Source organism: Pholcus phalangioides, unplaced genomic scaffold (assembly GCF_987345545.1).
Source record: "Pholcus phalangioides strain wild (caught in Gottingen) unplaced genomic scaffold, Ppha-v1.0 ptg000024l_1, whole genome shotgun sequence".
NCBI classification, from domain to species: domain Eukaryota; kingdom Metazoa; phylum Arthropoda; class Arachnida; order Araneae; family Pholcidae; genus Pholcus; species Pholcus phalangioides.
This window is the reverse complement of record NW_028301616.1, coordinates 25,423,192-25,443,285: the sequence shown is the minus strand read 5'-3', so window position 1 is coordinate 25,443,285 and position 20,094 is coordinate 25,423,192. Positions and strand designations below refer to the sequence as shown.

General features: G+C 38.0%; 1 protein-coding gene across 1 annotated transcript in view; it reads left to right on the top strand.

The window, feature by feature from the left end:
* Positions 1 to 19,857, top strand: part of LOC149069085 (uncharacterized) — a 49,858-nt gene extending 30,001 nt beyond the window's left edge. Inside the window, exons 12-20 of the mRNA XM_089250344.1 lie at positions 11,281 to 11,492; positions 11,590 to 11,823; positions 11,922 to 12,105; positions 12,422 to 12,552; positions 14,795 to 14,944; positions 18,148 to 18,280; positions 18,419 to 18,574; positions 18,662 to 18,747; positions 19,577 to 19,857. Of these exons, the coding sequence (XP_089106470.1) occupies positions 11,281 to 11,492; positions 11,590 to 11,823; positions 11,922 to 12,105; positions 12,422 to 12,552; positions 14,795 to 14,944; positions 18,148 to 18,280; positions 18,419 to 18,574; positions 18,662 to 18,747; positions 19,577 to 19,768 (1,478 nt within the window). The 3' untranslated portion in view covers positions 19,769 to 19,857. The remainder of the gene's footprint in view (positions 1 to 11,280; positions 11,493 to 11,589; positions 11,824 to 11,921; positions 12,106 to 12,421; positions 12,553 to 14,794; positions 14,945 to 18,147; positions 18,281 to 18,418; positions 18,575 to 18,661; positions 18,748 to 19,576) is intronic.
* Positions 19,858 to 20,094: the final 237 nt, after the last annotated feature.

Below are 20,094 nucleotides of genomic sequence, written 5' to 3'. Positions count from 1 at the left end.
AAAAATACCACACACGCGCATACCTGTGACAAAACACTTAAAACAGTAAATAAGCGACTAAAATGTAAAAAAGGGTAGTTTTCCGTGTGCTGCTGCCGTCTGCTAGAAAGGTGCTTTAGCAGTGACGTCACGCAGTAGCTCCGAGACCACGTCCACTGACCAAAAGCTGCAAGTGCGATTGCAAAGGGATCAAACAACCCTTATTATAATAATAAACCACCCTCATCATAATGTAGCCAGCGCATCGCATCAGCAGTTGTATCCCACTCGCGACAAGCGTTCCCCTCTCTATAATTAACTATTGCAAAACATTAATTAACCTCCTTCCTAAATAGCGAGAGCTTATATTATGGTCAAATACTATGCATTTACATAGTATTTCACGAACTTTTGCCGAAACTAGGATAATCAGTGAGAATATTTGAATTTTTTTTTCCTTTGTGATTGGAAGTTATCTCTTTGACGATAACGAACAGTTTAGGAGTTTCGTGTTGGGCAACGACAAGAGTGGACTGACACCCTGTATATATAATATGTGCTTTATTTGTGTGAATATTTTTGTCTAATAAAGTTGAATGGAAAACTTTGAATAAAACACGATTCGTTAATTTTCAGTTCAGTTATTTCTGTTTTAGTTTATTAATTCTTAGGATTTCATATGTGGCTTCACATTACTTTCGATATTGAAGCAAGATGGCAGCATTTCTAGAACGCGAAACCAATCACAGCTCTAACGTCGTAAATACGTTAAAACCATACGTATGCATGCACAGCGCTTTCCGGCATGCACCAATTTCTTAGAAATTTTCCAGAGTAGTGCGTTTATATACAATTTAGAATGTTACGAAGTCAATAAAGTCTCAATCATTTTCATGATTTTTATGAATCGAACTGTTTTCTTTATTTTGAATCAATTTTTATTCAATTACATTGGTGTCATGATATTTTATCGTGCATGCAAAGTTGCATGATGCATTTTTTTTGAAAATTTACAAAAAAAATCAAGAAAAAGCGGTATGTGAAACTTTGTGCTGACACAGTATAGCATGTACACTGCTGGCCACCGTAAATGCAACACCCTGAAGGAAGCATGCAAATAATATGAAATTTACAACATCCATTAGCGGAGGTGAGATATGCAAATGATTAGAATTTCAGCGCAGATGCACATCACGCGCGCCTGTGGCGCCACTTCAAAGCGCTATTTAAGGCTTGGAGATTTCGACGATTTGAAGTACGGCAATTGTGTTTTTCTTGTGGTTTTTTCAAAAAAACGATCAATTATGCCTCGTAGAAAACAGCGATCATCTTTTGATCAAGTATCCGAGTTCGACAGAGGAAGGATAGTGGCCTACCGAGATTGTGGATTATCTTTCAGGGAAATCGGTAGTCGTGTTGGACGAAACCAAACAACTGTAATGCGGATATGTGATCGTTGGATGCAGGAGGGTACGACGGACCGACGTGTTCGATCGCATCCACCTCAGTGCACCACTTCACGTGATGACAGGCGTATTGTGCGTATGGCAGTGACGGATCGCTCAGCCACATCACGAACCATAGCACAGCACATTCAGTCTGTACCGCATCATCCAGTGTCTGCGCGTACCATTCGACGCCGTTTACAGCAGAGTGGTCTGTCCGCAAGACGTCCATTGCTTCGTCTACCCTTGACGCAGAACCACAGACGTCTACGCCGCCAATGGTGCGGTGAAAGAAGGATGTGGACGGCACAATAGAATGAAATTGTCTTTACTGACGAGTCACGCTTCTGTCTGCAACACCACGATGGTCGGATTCGAGTCTGGAGACACCGTGGAGAGAGGATGCTGAACAGCTGCGTTATGCACCGCCACACTGGTCCTGCACCGGGTATTATGTTATGGGGCGGTATTGGATATCACTCTCGCACTCCTCTAGTACGCATTGCCGGTACTTTAAAAAGCCAGCGCTACATCTCCGAGGTGTTGGAGCCAGTTGTCTTTCCTTACCTTCATAGCTTGCCCACAGTCATATTTCAACAGGATAATGCGCGACCACACGTGGCACGCATTGTCCAAAGGGTCTTCGTCAATCGCCAGATTGAATTGCTTCCCTGGCCAGCTCGCTCTCCGGATCTTTCGCCGATAGAAAACATGTGGTCCATGGTTGCTCAACGATTGACCCAGATTACATCCCCAGCTGCCACACAAGATCAACTTTGGCAACGCGTGGAAGCTGCTTGGTCTGCTGTACCCCAAGAACACATCCAAAGTCTCTTTGAATCAATGCCGAGGCGTGTGGCAGCGGTGATCTCCAACAATGGCGGCTACTCTGGCTACTGATTTTGGCAGGAACCACACTTCACAGAAGTCTATAAATTTAATCATTTGATGCTTGGTCAACATGTTATCTACAAAATAAATATTGTTGCGATACCTTTTGTCTTTCTTGGTGTTGCAATTTGGATGGCCAGCAGTGTACAATCAAAAATATGTACGCTGCATTTGAAGCAAATAAATAGTTAAATAATACTTTTAATGATATTTCTACAAAAACATAGTTTTCACCACATTGGTGCACCGACGATTCAGCGCGGACAGTTCAGTGCTGTCACAATGTAACCAAAGAGGATGCTTTGCCCCATTCCTCCCAGTGTTTATGGCATCGCCACTGTGGTGATCGATTGGTCATAATGACGGACTCGAATCGCGAGGTCCCGGGTACGAACCCTACCGTCGCCGCAGTGGTGGTCGCCTGAAGTTGGTTTTCTGCGGTTCCCAACTTCGAGTTCGAGGTGCGAATGCAAGCTGATCTCCCCATTAAAAAGTCTCGCCGCAGAGAGCAACAGGCCTACAACGGTAAAATCTTCAAACATAACGCTTCACTCATAGTTCGAAAAATATGTGGCAGATGACAGCACTATAACAAGCATTACACAGAAACAAGCTTCACGCTAAGTTCACAACATGGACACGCACATTCCAACATGTACCAATTCGTTAGAAGTTTATGGACGAGGTACATGTGTGTTGTTTTTTAGTAGTATTTATGGCTTCGAGTGCAGACAAGTGGATTCGACAGACAGTGATTTTGCATTGAATATTGGATTTGGAAGGCCAAAACACGAAGAAATCGTCGGAGATAATCCATAATTTGCTATGGATCTGTGGAATGTGTTGGACGCCCCCTATTGTCGGCTTAGCAAAAAACTAATATTAATATTGACAGCTGGCATAATTCGTTCATAAACACTTTTGAAGTTCATCATCCCAAGTTTGGAAACTTATAACAACTCCGCAGAAAGAGAAGCTAAACAATTAGAGCAGTGAATCTTCAGTCAAGGAAATGTAATTATAACAAGACATAATTTTCAGCATGAGTATGACATGATGATGCTTTTTTTTTTTTTACGACGGCGAAATATTTGCGTCAAAGTGAGAAAAAACAACTTTAACCTTATTTTCAAAATCATTTCAAAAGCATTTTTGAAAGTATGCCAGTCCTAAGTCTGGAAAAAGTGAAAAGGAAATAGTAAATTTTACAAAACACATTCGCTGCGCTGAATAGTCTTGCGCTGAATTGCCGGTGCTGAATTGTATCGCGCTGAACTGTCGTGACACCGTGAAAAAAAGGTAGGAGACAGCACCACACCCTTTTAAACGTTGAATAAATTTATGGCTAGCACTTGGGATTCATTTTGAAAACCGATAAAAATAAATTTCTTTCATCCGCACCTATTTTTATCCGCTCCGCAAAATTATTCCTCCGATTTATTTCCCGCTTTTTTGATTTTTGTTCCAATTATTGTTCCTGCACGTGTGTTAGAGAGGCACTAGACGACGTCACTAGAGGCATCTAAATACTGTATACGCATTTGAATGGCGTCGTTAGATGACTAAGAAACGAATGCAGATCACGAAATGGTTTCATTTCTACATAATATAACGCTTTGTCATGGAGCAGATATTATTCTAAATACAGAAATGGGATGACTCATCAAAATAATTAAATTAAGTAGATGTCAATTGTTCTCGGAGCTATATCATGCTTTAAACAGTACCTATCGGAACGCTTCTTCTTCTTCCTGAAAACAATGAATCCACACGCGATGCTGCTCGGGTAAGACTAAAACTGGTGCATATTTCATCATTTACCCCAATTTGGAAATTTATCTTCTCGCAGTCTAAACCTTTATGCAGAAATGGTTAAACATCATTAGAGTAAGTGGATCAAGCGTTGATTTTCCCGTTATGCATTGTTTTAAAAAGAAATGAGTGGATTAAATGAAATTGTGGTACTGTGGGCACTGAGTGAAATAGTTTTTGGATTAACTGTTACCGGATTTTGGGTTGAATCAATATTCAACCTAAAATTGTCTTGTACCAAAATTAGATGATATTTTAGAGTGAGTGTTGTGTGTGTGATTAAGTTTTATTGCTAGGCTTGGACATTGAGTAAATATTATTATTAGATTTAGCATCGCTGGAAATCAATTGTTGGATTGAACATGTTTGAAAATCAATTATTGGATTGAACAGGTTTGAAATTCAATTGATGGATTTAGCATGCTTGAAAATTCATTGCTAGATTAAGCATGTTTGAAAATCAACTATTAGATTGAGTATCGTTTGAAGTTGATTGCTTGATTGAGCATCGTTTGAAATCAGGTGTTAGATTGAGCCTTCGTTCACAATTCATTGTTGGATCGGTCAGACATTGTTGGATTGAGCGTCCTTAAAAATCAATTGTTGCATTCAACATCTTTGCAGTTTATTGTTGGATTGTCAAATATTGTTAAATTAAGCATGTTTGTGCTTATGTTATGCATGTTATACGGAATTGAACTTTGTTCACATTCATTGTTGAATAAACATGTTTTAAGATCAATTGATGAATTGAGCTTTGTTGAAACAATCCAACAATGGATTGTCAGTTTTTTTTTAAAAAGTGCTGAATTGAACATTGTTGACTTTCACATCGTTGGATTGATTAAATGTTTTCGGATTTGACATGTTGTTAAATGAATTGTTGGATTGAGCATCTTTGATAATTCATTTTTGGATTGCCAAACATTGTTAGATAAAGCATATTTTAAAATCAATTATTTATTGAATTGAGCATTTTCTGACAGTTAACATTAGATTAAATATGTTTTAAAATCTGTTATAACACTGAGAATTCATTGTTGGATTGATTAAATATTTCTAGATTTAAAAAGGCATGCTTCAAAATCAATTGTTAGATTGTGCATCGTTCACAAATCATTATTAAATTGAGCATATGAAATTCCATTGTATCAAATGCCACGGATTAAAAGTAATTACAACACATGCAAATATTGATATAATATATGGTTTGTTTTTTTAATACCAAATCTTCTGAACATTATATGCATTTTTGAAACTGAGTGTTCTTCCATTAATTATAATTAAGAGAAAAAAATTATTGAACAAAAAAAATTGAAAGTTATTGAAAGACTAAATATGATTTGATCATTTTTGTCGCACCACGGTCATTTTCTGCACACGAGGGCTAATTAGACCGGGACCTGCAATTTATTACCGATTCCGAAAGGCAGTCTTTTTTTATACTCACCGAGAGATTTGTGAGCTAACCCACGGCCGACTAGACATTCACACAAACTAATTGTCTAGTGGGTTATGGCTAATCCCTCAGTGTGGGACTCCCTGCGGTAGCAATCTTTTTCTGCGGTCATGTCCCCGTTTTTGTTGTACCCCTGTGTCAGGAAAGTTTCTGACAAGGACGAACCGGGGGGTATTCAACTCGCGACACCTGAAAGATTAAATATCAATTTTTTTTTTCTTTAATTTTGTCCCTCAGTGTGATAATATTGAATATTCTAATGGGAAAATTAGAAAGCAAGGCTGCTAATGTGAGGTCATGATAATAATAGTGTTAAGAAAATTATGTAAATAGGCATTATTTATCCTGTGTATTATGCCATTTTTCGCCTGTAAATAATCATTAATGCAATTCACTGCGAACCTCGCCAAATTGGCGACAAACTTGGCAAGTTTGGTAATGGCGATGAGTTGGCGATGTCATTTAAAAACAACATGAGAGTCGTCCAGATGTTTGTATATTATAGAAGGTATATTTTCGGCTATATAGTGGCGCCACCAGCAGAGAATTTGTAGGTCGAGCTCTATTTGTCGGTCGTGTTTCGTAAAAATTCGCTGCTTGTGAATACGTGTGTACTGCTGTTCTGTAAAATAAATCTGTGTTGTCCGCACAAAATTGCTTCATACCAAAGCCTCCTAGATCTAGGAGGCTTTGTTCGTACTTTGCCATCTCGAGTGCTTGTGAGAGATATTATTCGGAACAATAGTTACAGGAATCAAGATCTACGTTAGTGAGCAGTCTGCGGACCACATAATGGAAATCTCTTGTTCTCAAATTTCAAAAGTAAAATAATTTCTTTTTAATCTCTCCAATTCCTCTCTCGATAGAAAGGGCCAACAGTGCACTCCAAGTTATCCATTAAAGTCTGATCTACAGCCGCAGAATTCTGCAGCGTAAAAACCGGTTTTGCGGTGTGGCTTGCACAACGCGGGTGATTTTAATGATCGATTTTGCGGAGACACACCCCAAAACCAGTTTTTTTTGTGGAGTTTCGCGGGTGTGTATAAGACTTAAGAGATTGCGAGACAAATATATAAACTCGGGAGGGAATCTCCAGAACATTCGATGATAGACAGAGGGAAGGCTTTATCGAGCCCAGTTCTTTTTACGACCTTCACGTGAAATTCACGTTCCGGCGACATTCATTTTGAAATCTAGATAGAAAAAAGAGGAGACATGTTTTGATAACAAGTACAATCTTTATGACCATAAACGTGTTGTTTATTATTCATATTATTATTGTTACGGAGATGGATAAATGGGTGTTTTTTGCTATTTTTTCGGAGGCTCGTTCATCTTGCGAGATATTTTTGTCTTAAGAAATGATAACACTCAAAAATATATCTTCACAGAACACGAGGAAAAACATCATCGCCCATTCTTGACGATATTTTATAGAATTAATTATTATATGAAGCCCGAAATCCGCTGGCCAATGTCCGAATTTCGGGCATTCGCCGGGCTTCGGCCAACTACTCTATACTGATCCGTTTATATCCCCACAAATTGTGATTATATATTTTTGCAATTCTAAATGCATGTTTTATTCTTATTTTTTCGCGCATATTTTTCAGTTCTAATGCATATTTTTTTTCTGCTAGGCCATACTTCAGTGTTTATAATATGCTTTTTTTTTTACTTTTGCGGATAATTTTCTTTTTCATGAATATTTTTCCCCTCGCAATTTTTTTTCATTTTTTGCGCACATTTCCCCTCCGTAGGGAAACTTCAGCATTTTAAATGCATATATTTTTTTTCACACACACACACATTTAACGTACATTTTTCAATATTCGCATATATATGTGTGTGTGTGGTATGTGCGCGTGCGCGCTCTTTAGGGCATAATATTTTCGTTTTATGAGTGTTTCGGTATTTTTAAATGCATATTTTAACAATTTTTGTGTTAATTTTTTCTTCTCTTTTTTGCATTTTCAAATGCATATTTCGACATTTTTAATTTTAAAAAAAATTGGCATTTTCAATAATAAAATTCAGCATTTTAAATTCATATTTCAAATTTTTCTTTTCTATTTTTGCTCTTTCAAATGTGCTTGCTTGCTCAATTTCTTTTTTTTATTTGCTCAATTTTTGTTAATTTTTTTTCATTTTTAGTGCCATATTTCGGCGTTATTAGATGAATTTGTTTTGGTTTCTCACGCTTATTTTTGATTTCATGACATATCTCAGCATTTTTAAACGCATGTTTATCTTTATTTTTAGTGCATGTTTCAGCGTTTTTATTGCATATTTTGTCATAATTCGGGCTCTAATTATGAAAGTACTGCACCATCGATAAGGGGTAGCTCCAATGTCGTTGTGCACGTTTTTTTTACCAAGGGCGCGCATGAACACGGTCGAAAGTAGCAGTTGCGCGCTTGATGATAGCATGGTGACGCTGTCGTCGGCTGGAGTTGGTTTTCGATGGTTTCCAACTTCATGGTAAGCATGTGATGCAACCAAAATGAACTGAAAGGGAGGGAACAAAAGTCTGGCGTATTTCTATACAAGCAAGAGGTCAGAGCGATCGAGCATATGTAGACGTGTCTTTAAAAAAATTGGTGGGAAACAGTAATGGGCTATACCGATAATACTGATGCCATATTTGCACTCAAAGATGGTAGATGAGTCAGCCTAAAGCCAGGGTCTACACCCGCAGCACTATGCAGCTTCAATTCGCGCGAAAACCAATTTTCAGGTCACTTTTTTTCGATAATAACTCGATTCAGATTTTTCTTGCATTATTATTTGTCGTACACAAATGTCATTATACAGTATATTTGTCTTATCTACTTATTTTTCTTATAGTTTTCTTATGAAAACTGACCTCTTGAGTAATTTGACATTTAGAGATTAACCGCACGTAATTTTAAAACCTTTTGCAATTGAAAGCATGTTTCTAAAGTCAATGTTTGCAGAGATATCTACTGTGCAAACAATTTAGGACTGCCTGTATCTCCTATATCTACTATACTACAATAAATTTTTAAAATTCCGCGGGTGATGTCAATCCCAGAACTATATACATTCCATATTAAATTTAATTATGTGGCGCAGAAGCTTACTTTTTCCGGCACAATTTCAATAATGCACTTTACGCATTCATGCAGCTATGTAAGGAAATTTCAAGACCTTGTATATAACATTCATTTCGGTTATAACATAGACTTCTCGAATCACCAAGGGGTTTTGTTATAAACGAATTTGACCGTAAAATGTCATCCAGACGCTTGGAAAAGCAAATACGAGCGTTCAGGATAACCCGCCCCCACAGGTGTCGTTATCTGAGTTGTTTTATAAGAAATCTCGCCAATGAAATGACAAGGAAAGAAAGATAGTGATTTTCTTTATCTGATGAACTGTACATGGGGAAACACTTTCGAAAATAATGAACAAAAGGGAAGAAACAAAAAAGCCAAAAAACATGTTTTATGTCGTTTTTCTTTTTTATCGATGTGAAATCTTCGCTTATCCTTTATGTTTCGTGTATTAAAGACGGCGTTATCGTACGTATCTATAAAGGGAAGGTTATCCCCTCACAACACCATCTTTCATACATTGTAGGTTACAATAGTAACTTCATCTCACTCATTCCACAGGGTTTGTTCTGTGAATTTTCCGGCTCCTGGTAACGAAGATGTGTCCAAAAAGTTCTTCGAAAGAAGAGGAATGCGGTGAGTTTCTCATTTACTAGATTTAAAAATGTTGTCATGGCCGTCCTGATGGGAAATTCAAAAGCCAAAATTTTGAAAATTTATCGATTAGTGCCCAGTCTGGGCACACATAAAAATTCTCTTTCAAAACACTGAAAATAAACAATAAATATAACGAAAATTAGTTTAAGGATTACCTTGACCCTTCTTTATCAACACAAGATAACACAGCACCACACAAGCCGATCCATACTTTTGGCCTGTGTTTATTTTTTGAAAACCTTTATTTTTCAAAGAAACAGATTCAAATTTCAAATATTTTTTTTTTTAGATATAAAAAGGATTTCTGGAAAAAATAAATTTATGTTATTTTGTGTTGTCTGTACACTAATCTCTTTATTCTGTATAAGTTGCAACTTTTTACATGGAAAGCTTGCACAAAAGTAAAACGGTAAGTGCAATCTTTAGAAAACGATACTTGCGTACTCCTCTAGACCTGAATAGACTGCGTACTGCGTGCCGGAAAGGGTTAATGTGATCCTCTTGATTCGTACGAGAACTGTTACAATCCCGGTCCAAATTTGGCATCATTTTCAATGTTTGTGAAAACGGTTTTGATTTCATGTACGACGTGCGTGCATTTTTAAGATGTACTGGTTGTCCCAAAATTGGCGGGTTCTTTTGAAAAAAAAAATTAAAAAGAGCGGAAAGAGATTTAAGATTGAATGGGGCGCAACAGATGACGCTGCAGGGCGGAAAAGACACGTATACGCTCACATCTCTAATGATTAAACCGAATACAAAAGTTTACGTGAATGCATAAAAATTCGAACATTATCGGTAGGGTAATTATACATATTTTGATGAATTGTTAAATTTTTCTCATGCTAGAATTATTTCCCCCTCTAATATAATTATGTGCACATTGAGAAAATGTGGTGTCATCTCAACATACTACATGCTAATAAAGTTTTCGTTGTGTGTGCTATAGTGCTGCCATCATGCCGATCGAACTGAAATGCTCGTATAAAAAATATTTTCACAATGTACAGTGTGAACTATTATCGACAGTGCCTTACTTGGTTCAGGCAGTGCGTAGTCAGCTTGCTTTTTAACTGATGAGGAAACAGCTCTTTGAGAAATACGACACAATCGTCACGATCTTCAATTCAATCTGCCCAATCACACGATGTCTTCGAAATATTGCATCAGCAGCAACATGGTATAGTCTCAGAACGAAATTTCGCAGGAGAAGAAGAAGAAAAAAAAAAAAAAAAAAAAAAAAAATATATATATATATATATATATATATATATATATAGAGAGAGAGAGAGAGAGAGAGAGAGAGAGAGCGACACGTACGTTTGAGTGAGTTTTTAAGAATTTTGTTCTGAGTCATGTTGTTTCTGCTGCAGATGGTGGATATCTCCAGAAGATTTGTATTTTATTTTCCAGCGTCATCCGTTGCGAAAATTTCTTACTAATTTCAAAATTCTATCTGATTGAAAATCCACTTTTTTTTTTAAAGCACAACGCATCAAGAAGAACATGCAAAGAACATGTAATCTCAATGTATTTATAATTTTATATATATATTTGTATATGTACCGGTATATACAGCATTTTTAATGTATTTTCAAAAGCCAGGTGCGGGCAACGGCCCCCCTGACCCCCCCAAATGACGAGCCTGTCAACACGCTGCGGACACGCTGTCCTTGGTGATGCCGTACTCGTGTCACGTGTCATATAAATTGGTATTTATGTATTATCCGTGTCAGGGAGATAAATTGCCAGTAATGGTAATAGCAATAATGTGAATTATAGCAACCTCCCTTCTCTGTGGGAGAAACCCATAATTAATTCGTAGTTAATCTCATGTTGGTGCGTAGTTAGCCTTTTCCCCATGTGGTAACCTAGCACGGAAAATACGATATGTACAGAAACATTTAACGCCAGATCAGATTTTTTTCAACAGATGAAGTTTTCACATCTATTTGCGTAGGCTCGAAAAATTCCTGTCGCATTCCTCTCAGATACATCGTCACGTTCCTAGGATTTTGGGGATTCTTCAACGTCTACGCCATGAGAGTCAACCTAAGCGTAGCCCTAGTGGCGATGGTCAACCACACAGCTGAAAATACCGTCACCAAGACAAGTGTCGACTACCAGGAATGCCCATCAAACGAAAACGAGACGTTCACGATGAGTCAAAAGGTGAGTGGAGGTGACACTTGTTGTTGCGCTCTGATCAAGAGAAGTTCTATCAAATGTTTCCACTCCAATGACCATTTCTGATTGGATATTTTACAAGGGAGGCCAGTACAATTGGGACACCAATACACAAGCTGTCATCTTGGAATCTTTCTTCTATGGATACGTTATCACTCAGCTACCCGGTGGTTTCTTTGCGGAGAAATTCGGTGCCAAGTGGCTGTTTGGCGGCGGAGTCTTGGTAACAGCGATCCTGTCACTCATCACGCCTTTGGCTGCCAATTGGGGTACCGGTGCTTTCATCACAGTCAGGGTGCTCGAAGGTTTTGGCGAGGTATTGAAAACTGTTGGTGTAATTATTTCAATTGAATATGTATTTGTGTGTGTTTTCATTCGAGCATTATAATTGTCATTAAAATTACATTCGCTTAGGGGGTAACATTCCCTGCGATGAACGCCCTCATCAGCAAATGGTCGCCAAAGTATGAAAGAAGCCGCCTAACAACTATCGTGTACACGGGCTGCCAAATCGGCAACGTCATCGCCATGCCCGTATCTGGTCTTCTCTGCAGCTCTGACGCTCTCGGTGGTTGGCCATCGGCTTTCTATGTATTCGGTAAAGTATCCCGTATTCCATTTTATACTAACTCTTTTAGCGACGTTGACGAGATATCTCGCCTCCTTAAAAGCCTTGTATTTTAGCATTGACAAGCCCAAATATTTTGCAAAACTGATTTCTCAATGAAGCACTTTTCCTTATACCCTTACATCGCACCGGCTGAAAATCGGGAGAAAGCCTCCTTAATTGAAAAATATATGGCATTTATAGGGAGTCAGTGATTTCTGCTATACTTTTTAAAGGATTAATATCAACGAGCTTTGAAAAAAATATTTCAAGGTTGCCACAACTTGATGTTTTTGTGTCCCGACAGGTGCCATAAGTTGTTTGTGGTTCCTGCTTTGGTGGATCTACGTCTACGATTCCCCAGCTGATCATCCCAGGATCAGCCACGAAGAGCTTTTCCATATAACAGAGGGTCTGGAAGAGCAAAAACCTCATCGGGTAAGTGTTAGTGGAATTAACGAAATAATACAGATGAGTGTTGAAATATTTCCTTATGGGAATCCGTCACATATGTTTGGGGTTGCCAAATATCTCGGTGTCGAAGAACTTGTCTCGGGGCATTTGCTCGTCATAAATTAATTTTCAGAGAAAGAAATTATAAAAAGTTATTCAAAAATGGGAACTTGAAAAAAGTTCAAAACATTTACACTACCACCTAACCGTACATACACCTCCTACATATTCCTCTGCGAAATTTCTAACGAATCAGTACATGACGGAATATGTGTTATGAGGCTATGTGTGTAGCCCCTAACGCAGGGGGTCTTCGACCTTTCAGATACCGTAGACCTGATTGAAATTGTCCAAGAAGCCCGCGGAACTCCAATTCATTGTAAGAACAATCCAGATTTTAACAAGTGCTTATTCGTGTAATTTACACTGGCATCTTAATAAAAGAGGCCAATGGGGTCTCCGAGTTGTATCGGGGAAAAAATAATTAAAGACTTTTATTTATTATGAAATTATGTTTTATTAATTGGACGGGTTAAAGTAAAAGTGATGTACAAACACATTTTACAGCAGTTCTAAGTGCCGCTGTGGTGGTCATAGTGACGGACTCGCATCGCGACAATCCGGGTTCGAACCCCACCGTCACCACGGTGGTGGTCGGCTGAAGTTGGTTTCCTGTGGTTCCCAACTTTGAGGCGCAAATGCGAGCCGATCTCCTCATTAAAAAGTCTCGACACAGAGAGCAACAGGCCTACAACGATTAATTATTCAATCATTACACTTCACTCCTAGTTAGAAAAACTGTTGGCAGAGGGCAGCATTACGCATAAATAAACTTCACGCCCGGTTTCACTACACGTACACGCACATTCCAGCATGTACCAATTCGTTAGAGGTTCTGCAGAGGAATGTGGGTGAGGTGCGTGTCTCTGCTTTTTTAGTAGTAGCAATTCCAAGTCCAGAAATGCGATCTAGACGTGCTAAAGTTTTGAAAGAAAAAATGAACTAAGTCATAGCTTCAATAGTTCGCCTCTAAATCGTGAAATCACAAATATTTTAGCGTGGGAACCTATGGCAACAGTTTTTGTATAAACCTTTTTTTTTCCTCAAAATCAGGATTATTCACTTACACCACTTTAACCTCAGTAATTATCAATTTTAATTGGTTCTGAAATTGCTTTTTCACCAATTCTGGGAAAGTTTCTGATTAATTATTTGTTAATTAAATTGATTATGCGATTTTTTTTAATTTTGTTTTTAAATGAAATCACTTTAAATAGTTCCTTAATTATTCAACTCACACAATAATTCTGAAATTATTTCTTTTGGAAGATATCTTGAAATAATTTCCTTTTCAATAATTATGCAATTGCTCATTTATTCGTTGCGAAATCATTTCTATCACAAATTACGAAATTATTTCTCTCATTGATTTATAAGTTGTTGTTTTTTTCCACTAATTCTGAAATTATTTCTTTCATTAATTCCGAAATTATTTCTTTCGTTAGTTCCTAAACCATTTTCTTCATTAATTGTAGAATAATCGTCTTTAATGTTTTCACCCATTTTCAAAAAATGGTCCGTGTGCCACGGCAAACATCTCCGAGGTGGGCCTCATTTGACATGGGTTGGGAAGCCCTGCTCTAACGTATTCATGTTGTCATAGTTGAGCTTGTTTCGTGTTATGCGCCGCATATATTGAAGTTACGATGTTTGAATTTTCATATTATGTACTTGCTATGTATGTCTGCTTGCTGTGGGTCTGCTTGCTCTCTGCGAAGAGCTTTTTTCAAATGACAGACCGAATCGCATTCTTGTCTCGAAATTGGAAAACCGCAGAAAACCAATTTCAGCCGGCCATTACTGTGCCGCCAATTTTGTTCGAATCTGAATCGTTACAATTGCTGGTAAACAATCATCTATACCGAACCTGTGATGCCATCTATATTTTGCTACAATAAGCTTTCAGCTGAATATGTGTCCCAAATATTTTTATTTTTGAAATTCCACAAACTTGAGAATGTTTCATCAAATTCATCGGAACGAGTTTAAACCAAAGTAAGTTTGCAACATATAAGAGTTCATAATGGCTGAATTAAGATGAGAATTCACTTACAATGTATAAAATTTCATAATGGCTGAAGTTCAATTTTTAAGTAATAATGAATGAATTATTCTCACGTCCCGTTTAAATAGTGTCCGACATTTATGCCTGTATTTGTCTACGCAGAGCCCACCAGTTCCTTGGAAGAAAATCCTCACATCAGTTCCCGTCTGGGCTCTGACTCTCTGCCACTTTGGTCATAGCTTCGGTTTCCTGATGCTATTGACTGAGTTACCGAGTTATATGGGCAACGTCTTGCACTTCAACATCAAAGCGGTACGTTTTTTTCTTCTTTTAGGCTTTTAGCTTTTCGAATCAGGGTCACAAATATTCTGCCCCTCAATCTCCAGAAAGAGTCCATGTAAGTAAATTTTATACTTTATTTGACGGTGTTGCTCTAACTAAACATTTCATTAAACATACTGTGAATGACGTGTTGCCATCTATTGCATTTCATACATACCGAATACGATAAAAAAAAAAAAAAAAAAATCTTTTAAAACAGTGCTGACATCTGGCGTGATTAAACAGAAATACAAAAGTGCTCACGTGGATTAAACTGAACTACATAAATTTTGACTACAAACGTTTAAATGAATAGATAGAGTTCAAAGAATATATATATAAAGTTAATTGTACAATCTCTTCCATGTTGTAATTAGTTATGTTCACTTACAGGCAATGTAATTAAGTTGAATGAAATTACATTTCTCTCGAGAATGCACTGCCATCTATCATACTTCATATGTATGAAATTTTCATTGCTATAGTCTCAACCGGTGCTCCGTGTGCACTTCCCAGGGGCTCCGCGGCGACTTAAGGAAAATAAATATGTAAATTTGACAGATAAATAAAAAAAGAGGCCCACGGAGTTCCGCCATAAAAATTATATGCAGAAAAGGCTCCTCGAGTCAAATAGAGCTCCGATGTAAAAATTATGTACCGAAAAGGGCTCCGCGAGTGAAAAAAGGTTGAGAACCGCTGGTCTAGATCGTAATCGAACACGATCCATTGCGAGGGAATGGCATTTAAATTAATTCACAAAATTCATGAATTATTTATAAATAATAATTAGCACGTGGTCCACCTGCCGTATTGTGGCTCGAACCGTATTGAACAGGCATAAATTTTGCTATACTTTTAAAGCGCTTCATCATCTCGTTGTCAAATATACGTTTCAATTCGATATTGATGTTTTTGTATAATTAATATAAATTAATGGAAGTAAAGGAATCAAGTACTGAAATTCCATGACCCTCACAAGGGTGTGGCTGACAGGTAGGAGCGCCTTAAGAGCATCCTGGGCCCCGAGCCAAGGGATTTTTTCGAGGTCCTATCTGAAAAATTCAACTACGTCATGGTTTTTCTGAGGCATCTCTTCCCTTGAGGCCTTTCGGGCCCGGCCCGGAGTGGGGGAGACATGCGCTAAAACGGCACTGCCTAAAGTTCACACCAGGCTTCCTCCTTTTTCAGATTGGAATCTGGTAACCCTATCTGAAGACCACATAATCCGTGTTTTCACCTATTTGTTCGATCATCCGTATTGTCCGAATGTTTTTGTGGAAAGAAATAATTATTTTTTTCTACATAAAATCGATTATTGCAAATGTACGAATTTTGTTATCAAAATTTTCGTCTCGTAAAAAAATTTTATGCCAAAAAATAACAAAAAGAACTCTCTCTCTCTTTTCATCATCTCATGAGTTGCCTGAAATTTCGAGATTAGATGGCAGCACCAACAGTATATAAGTCAAGCCTCCATCGAGCTTATATTACTGGAGAGAGTATGACATCAGCGGTCTCCGCCTCGGCAGTGCTGAGAACATGAAAAAATAATTTCATCACCGATGAGATAATTTCAGCATTAATGGAAGAGATAATTTCAGCATTAATGGAAGAAAATATTCCAGAGTTAATGTAAGAGATAATTTCAGCATTGATAAAAATGATAATTTCAGCATTGATAAAAGTGATAATTTCAGCATTGATAAAAATGATAATTTCAGCATTGGTAAAAATGATAATTTCAGCATTGATGAAAGTGATAATTTCAGCATTGATGAAAGTGATAATTTCAGCATTGATGAAAGTGATAATTTCAGCATTGATAAAAGTGATAATTCCAAAATTGATGAAAGAATTAATGAATAGTAAAATTTATGAAAGATAATTTCAGAATGAAGGAAAGAGATAATTCCAAAATTAATGAAAAAGAGATAATTCCAAATTTATTGAAAGAGACAATTCCAGAATTAAGAAGATATAATTTCAGAATCAATGAAAGAAATAATTCCAGCATTAATAAAAAATAATTTCAGCATTAATGAAAGAAAAAAATCCAGAATTGATGAAAGAAATGATTCCAGTATTAATGAAATAAATAACATAATATTTTTTCACCTTTAGATGAGTTCTTTATATCCTTTTTTTTAATCTTTAAAACCCAATATTTAGAGACCGAACTGTACATTTCTATGTGCAAATTGCCAGGCGGGAACTTTGTTTTCTCCGAGTCACGCCTCACATTTGTTGTCGCTGCAGTCGCGGCGGCTGGAAGCTCCCTCCAGTAATATAAGCTCGATGCAGGCCTCGGAATCTCTGTCGTCTGCTTCTCTCCAGGTTACTTGTTTTGGACGGCTCCTTGTGTCCTGAGAAAATTACTGAACTGGCAGTTCAAACTTCCAGTTCTGTTTGTGAGCTTAGCTTGTAGGGAACCGAACAAACCATCTGTCGTCTGCTCATTAAGAGGTTCTTCGTTTTGGACGTCTCCTTATGCTCATTTAAAATAACCGAACTTTCAGTTTGAATTTCCAGTTCAGTTTATGAGCTTTGTTTATAAGGAACTCAGCGGAATAAAGAACATAGTTTTTTTATTTTAAACTTCATCATCACCACCTGAGTCACTTTTAAATTTGACATTAGATGGCAGCACATTACTATAAAATAGAGTGTGGAAAAATTCATTTTTTACGATCTTACCTGTCGTCTGCTTATGTGGAGGTCCCTTGCTATTACTGAACTGGAAGTTTGATCTTTCAGGTCAGTTTATAAGGAACAAAGCTGAATGAAGAATTTAGTTTTTTATACATGAGCTTCGTCATCACCACATAAGGCACTTCCGATTTTCAAAGTACCAACAATATTTTTAAAAATGAATGTCTTAAAGTATTCTGGAGCAGCGGTTCTCAACCGGTGCTCCGTGCGCACTTCCCAGGGGCTCCGCGGCCACTCCAGAATAATAAAATAAATCAATAAATTCGATAAACAAACAAAAAAGAGGCCTAAAGGGTACCGCCATGTAAATGAGATACAAAAAAGGGCTCTTCGGGTTAAACATGTCTCCGCGAGTCAGAAACGGTTGAGAACCGCTGCTATAGTCTAAAACCTATTTTAATCTCGAAATGTAATATACTCGTATATTTTACAATTTATTATAAGACAGCATCAGCATTGATTTCTGTTTGTTGTTTATCATGCAGAATGGAGTGTTATCGGCAGTACCGTACTTGGTTCAGGCAATCAGTGCATGGTCAGCTTCCTTTTTAGCCGATCAGATCAGAAAACGTGGCCGGCTAAGAAATACCACAATCCGCAAGATCTTCAATTCAATCGGTAAGTAATATGGTGATCATTCCCCCCCCCCTCCCCCATTCTGCTAACTGCTTATTGTTTTTAATACGTTCGTGTTCATTCAGCAGCTGATGTGTGGGTAGTGGATTTGTTACATTCATCCCCATGTTTTATTTGCAGGCCTTCTTGGACCGGCAGCGTGCCTAGTAGTAGTCACAGTGTCTGGTTGCCGCCCGTTCCTCATAATAGGATTAATATCATTCGCTCTGGCGTTGAATGGATTCACTTATTCCGGATTCAACGTAACTCACGTTGACATGAGTCCTGATTTCGCTGGTATGATTCTCAATCATCCGCGCTTTTGATTGCTTGTTCGGAAGCTGGTGTGATATTCATCAAGCGTCTGTGCTTTTCTATTCGCAGGAACTCTGTACGGAATTACGAATACTGTAGCGAATCTTTGTGGAATCCTTGGACCAGCCGTTGTCGGATACATGACTGCAACTGGAGTGAGCACGCATTTCAATTACATTCACCGCAGATTTGCGCTGTTGCACTTTCAAGGGCCCCAATATACAGGAGGGGGGGGGGGAGTTGACAAGACTCCATCTGGGGAACCCGAGATGAATTCCATCTCTTATTCCCCCATCCCGTAAAATATACTTCAGAGGGATCAGTGGGAAATTCTGGAGGGTCCACTGAAGATTTCAGACGTGGGGCCCTTGCGGTAGGATGTGAGGCCATTAACACGGTTTATTTCAAACCCATTGGTGATTTTGTCAATATCTTTTTATATATCAGCTTCGTTTGATGATGGTCGGTATTTACCAGTAATTTGCTACCCTTTTATGGATGAAATACGGCCACTCTAGAAACGTATATCTATTATTGTTAGATGCCATATATTTTAGATCGTCTGATGCAAGTGTGGCCCGTATCGTCATTTGTAGAGCCCGGAAGTTCAGGCAAAATGCCTTTTTTGCCTATTTCCGAACATTTTTGAAAAAAAATTGTTACTAAATCCCAGTGATTCGGAACCACGTTGGCACACACTTTTCCCCCCTCTATTACCCTGAAATATTAACAAAGATACCAGTTTCTCAGATATATCGTTAGTACATCAACTATACAAGGTCACCAAAAACCTGTCCCGGAAAAGGTGTTTCTCAATTTTAAATACGGATTTTTTTTTTTGAGGTTAGTAACTACAATGTGCCCTCCCCCTCCCTTCAGAAGTAGGTGCTACCTGCCCATGCCCCCTAGGGACCCTTGCTATACATAAACGTCTTTGATTTAAAAATGTAAATCTTTCTGATGTGCGTATTATATGTTTTCCAGAACACAGTCGAGAACTGGAACAAGGTGTTTTACATCACGGTAGCCATCTACTGTTTGGCGTGCGTAATCTACGCGGTGTTTGCGACGGCTGACTTGCAACCCTGGGGACTCGCGGGGCAAGTGGCTACAAATGACAAGGACGCTTCCGACAAACAGACACCAGTCGTCATCGCTCTGGAGGCAAAGAGCTAGTACTTGTTAAATGAAACACTTTTCATTGTACATATATATGTATATCACTTCTCTTTGGCATGTAAATATAGTGTATATAATATTGTAGATATGAGGAAAATAAAACATTCGTATTGGAAACATTGTCATGTGCTTGGGAATGCCCGGGCAATTCACGTGAGAAACGTGAGATAACGCACTATTGATCTGAGACACTATTACTGAACCAATCAGGGTTGCTTATTATCCCAAATTAACGATGAAATACCTCATTTGGCGGGTAAATGAAACGTAAAACCAATTCAACCATTTACCGCAAGGATGATATGACATGTCACGGGCCACAC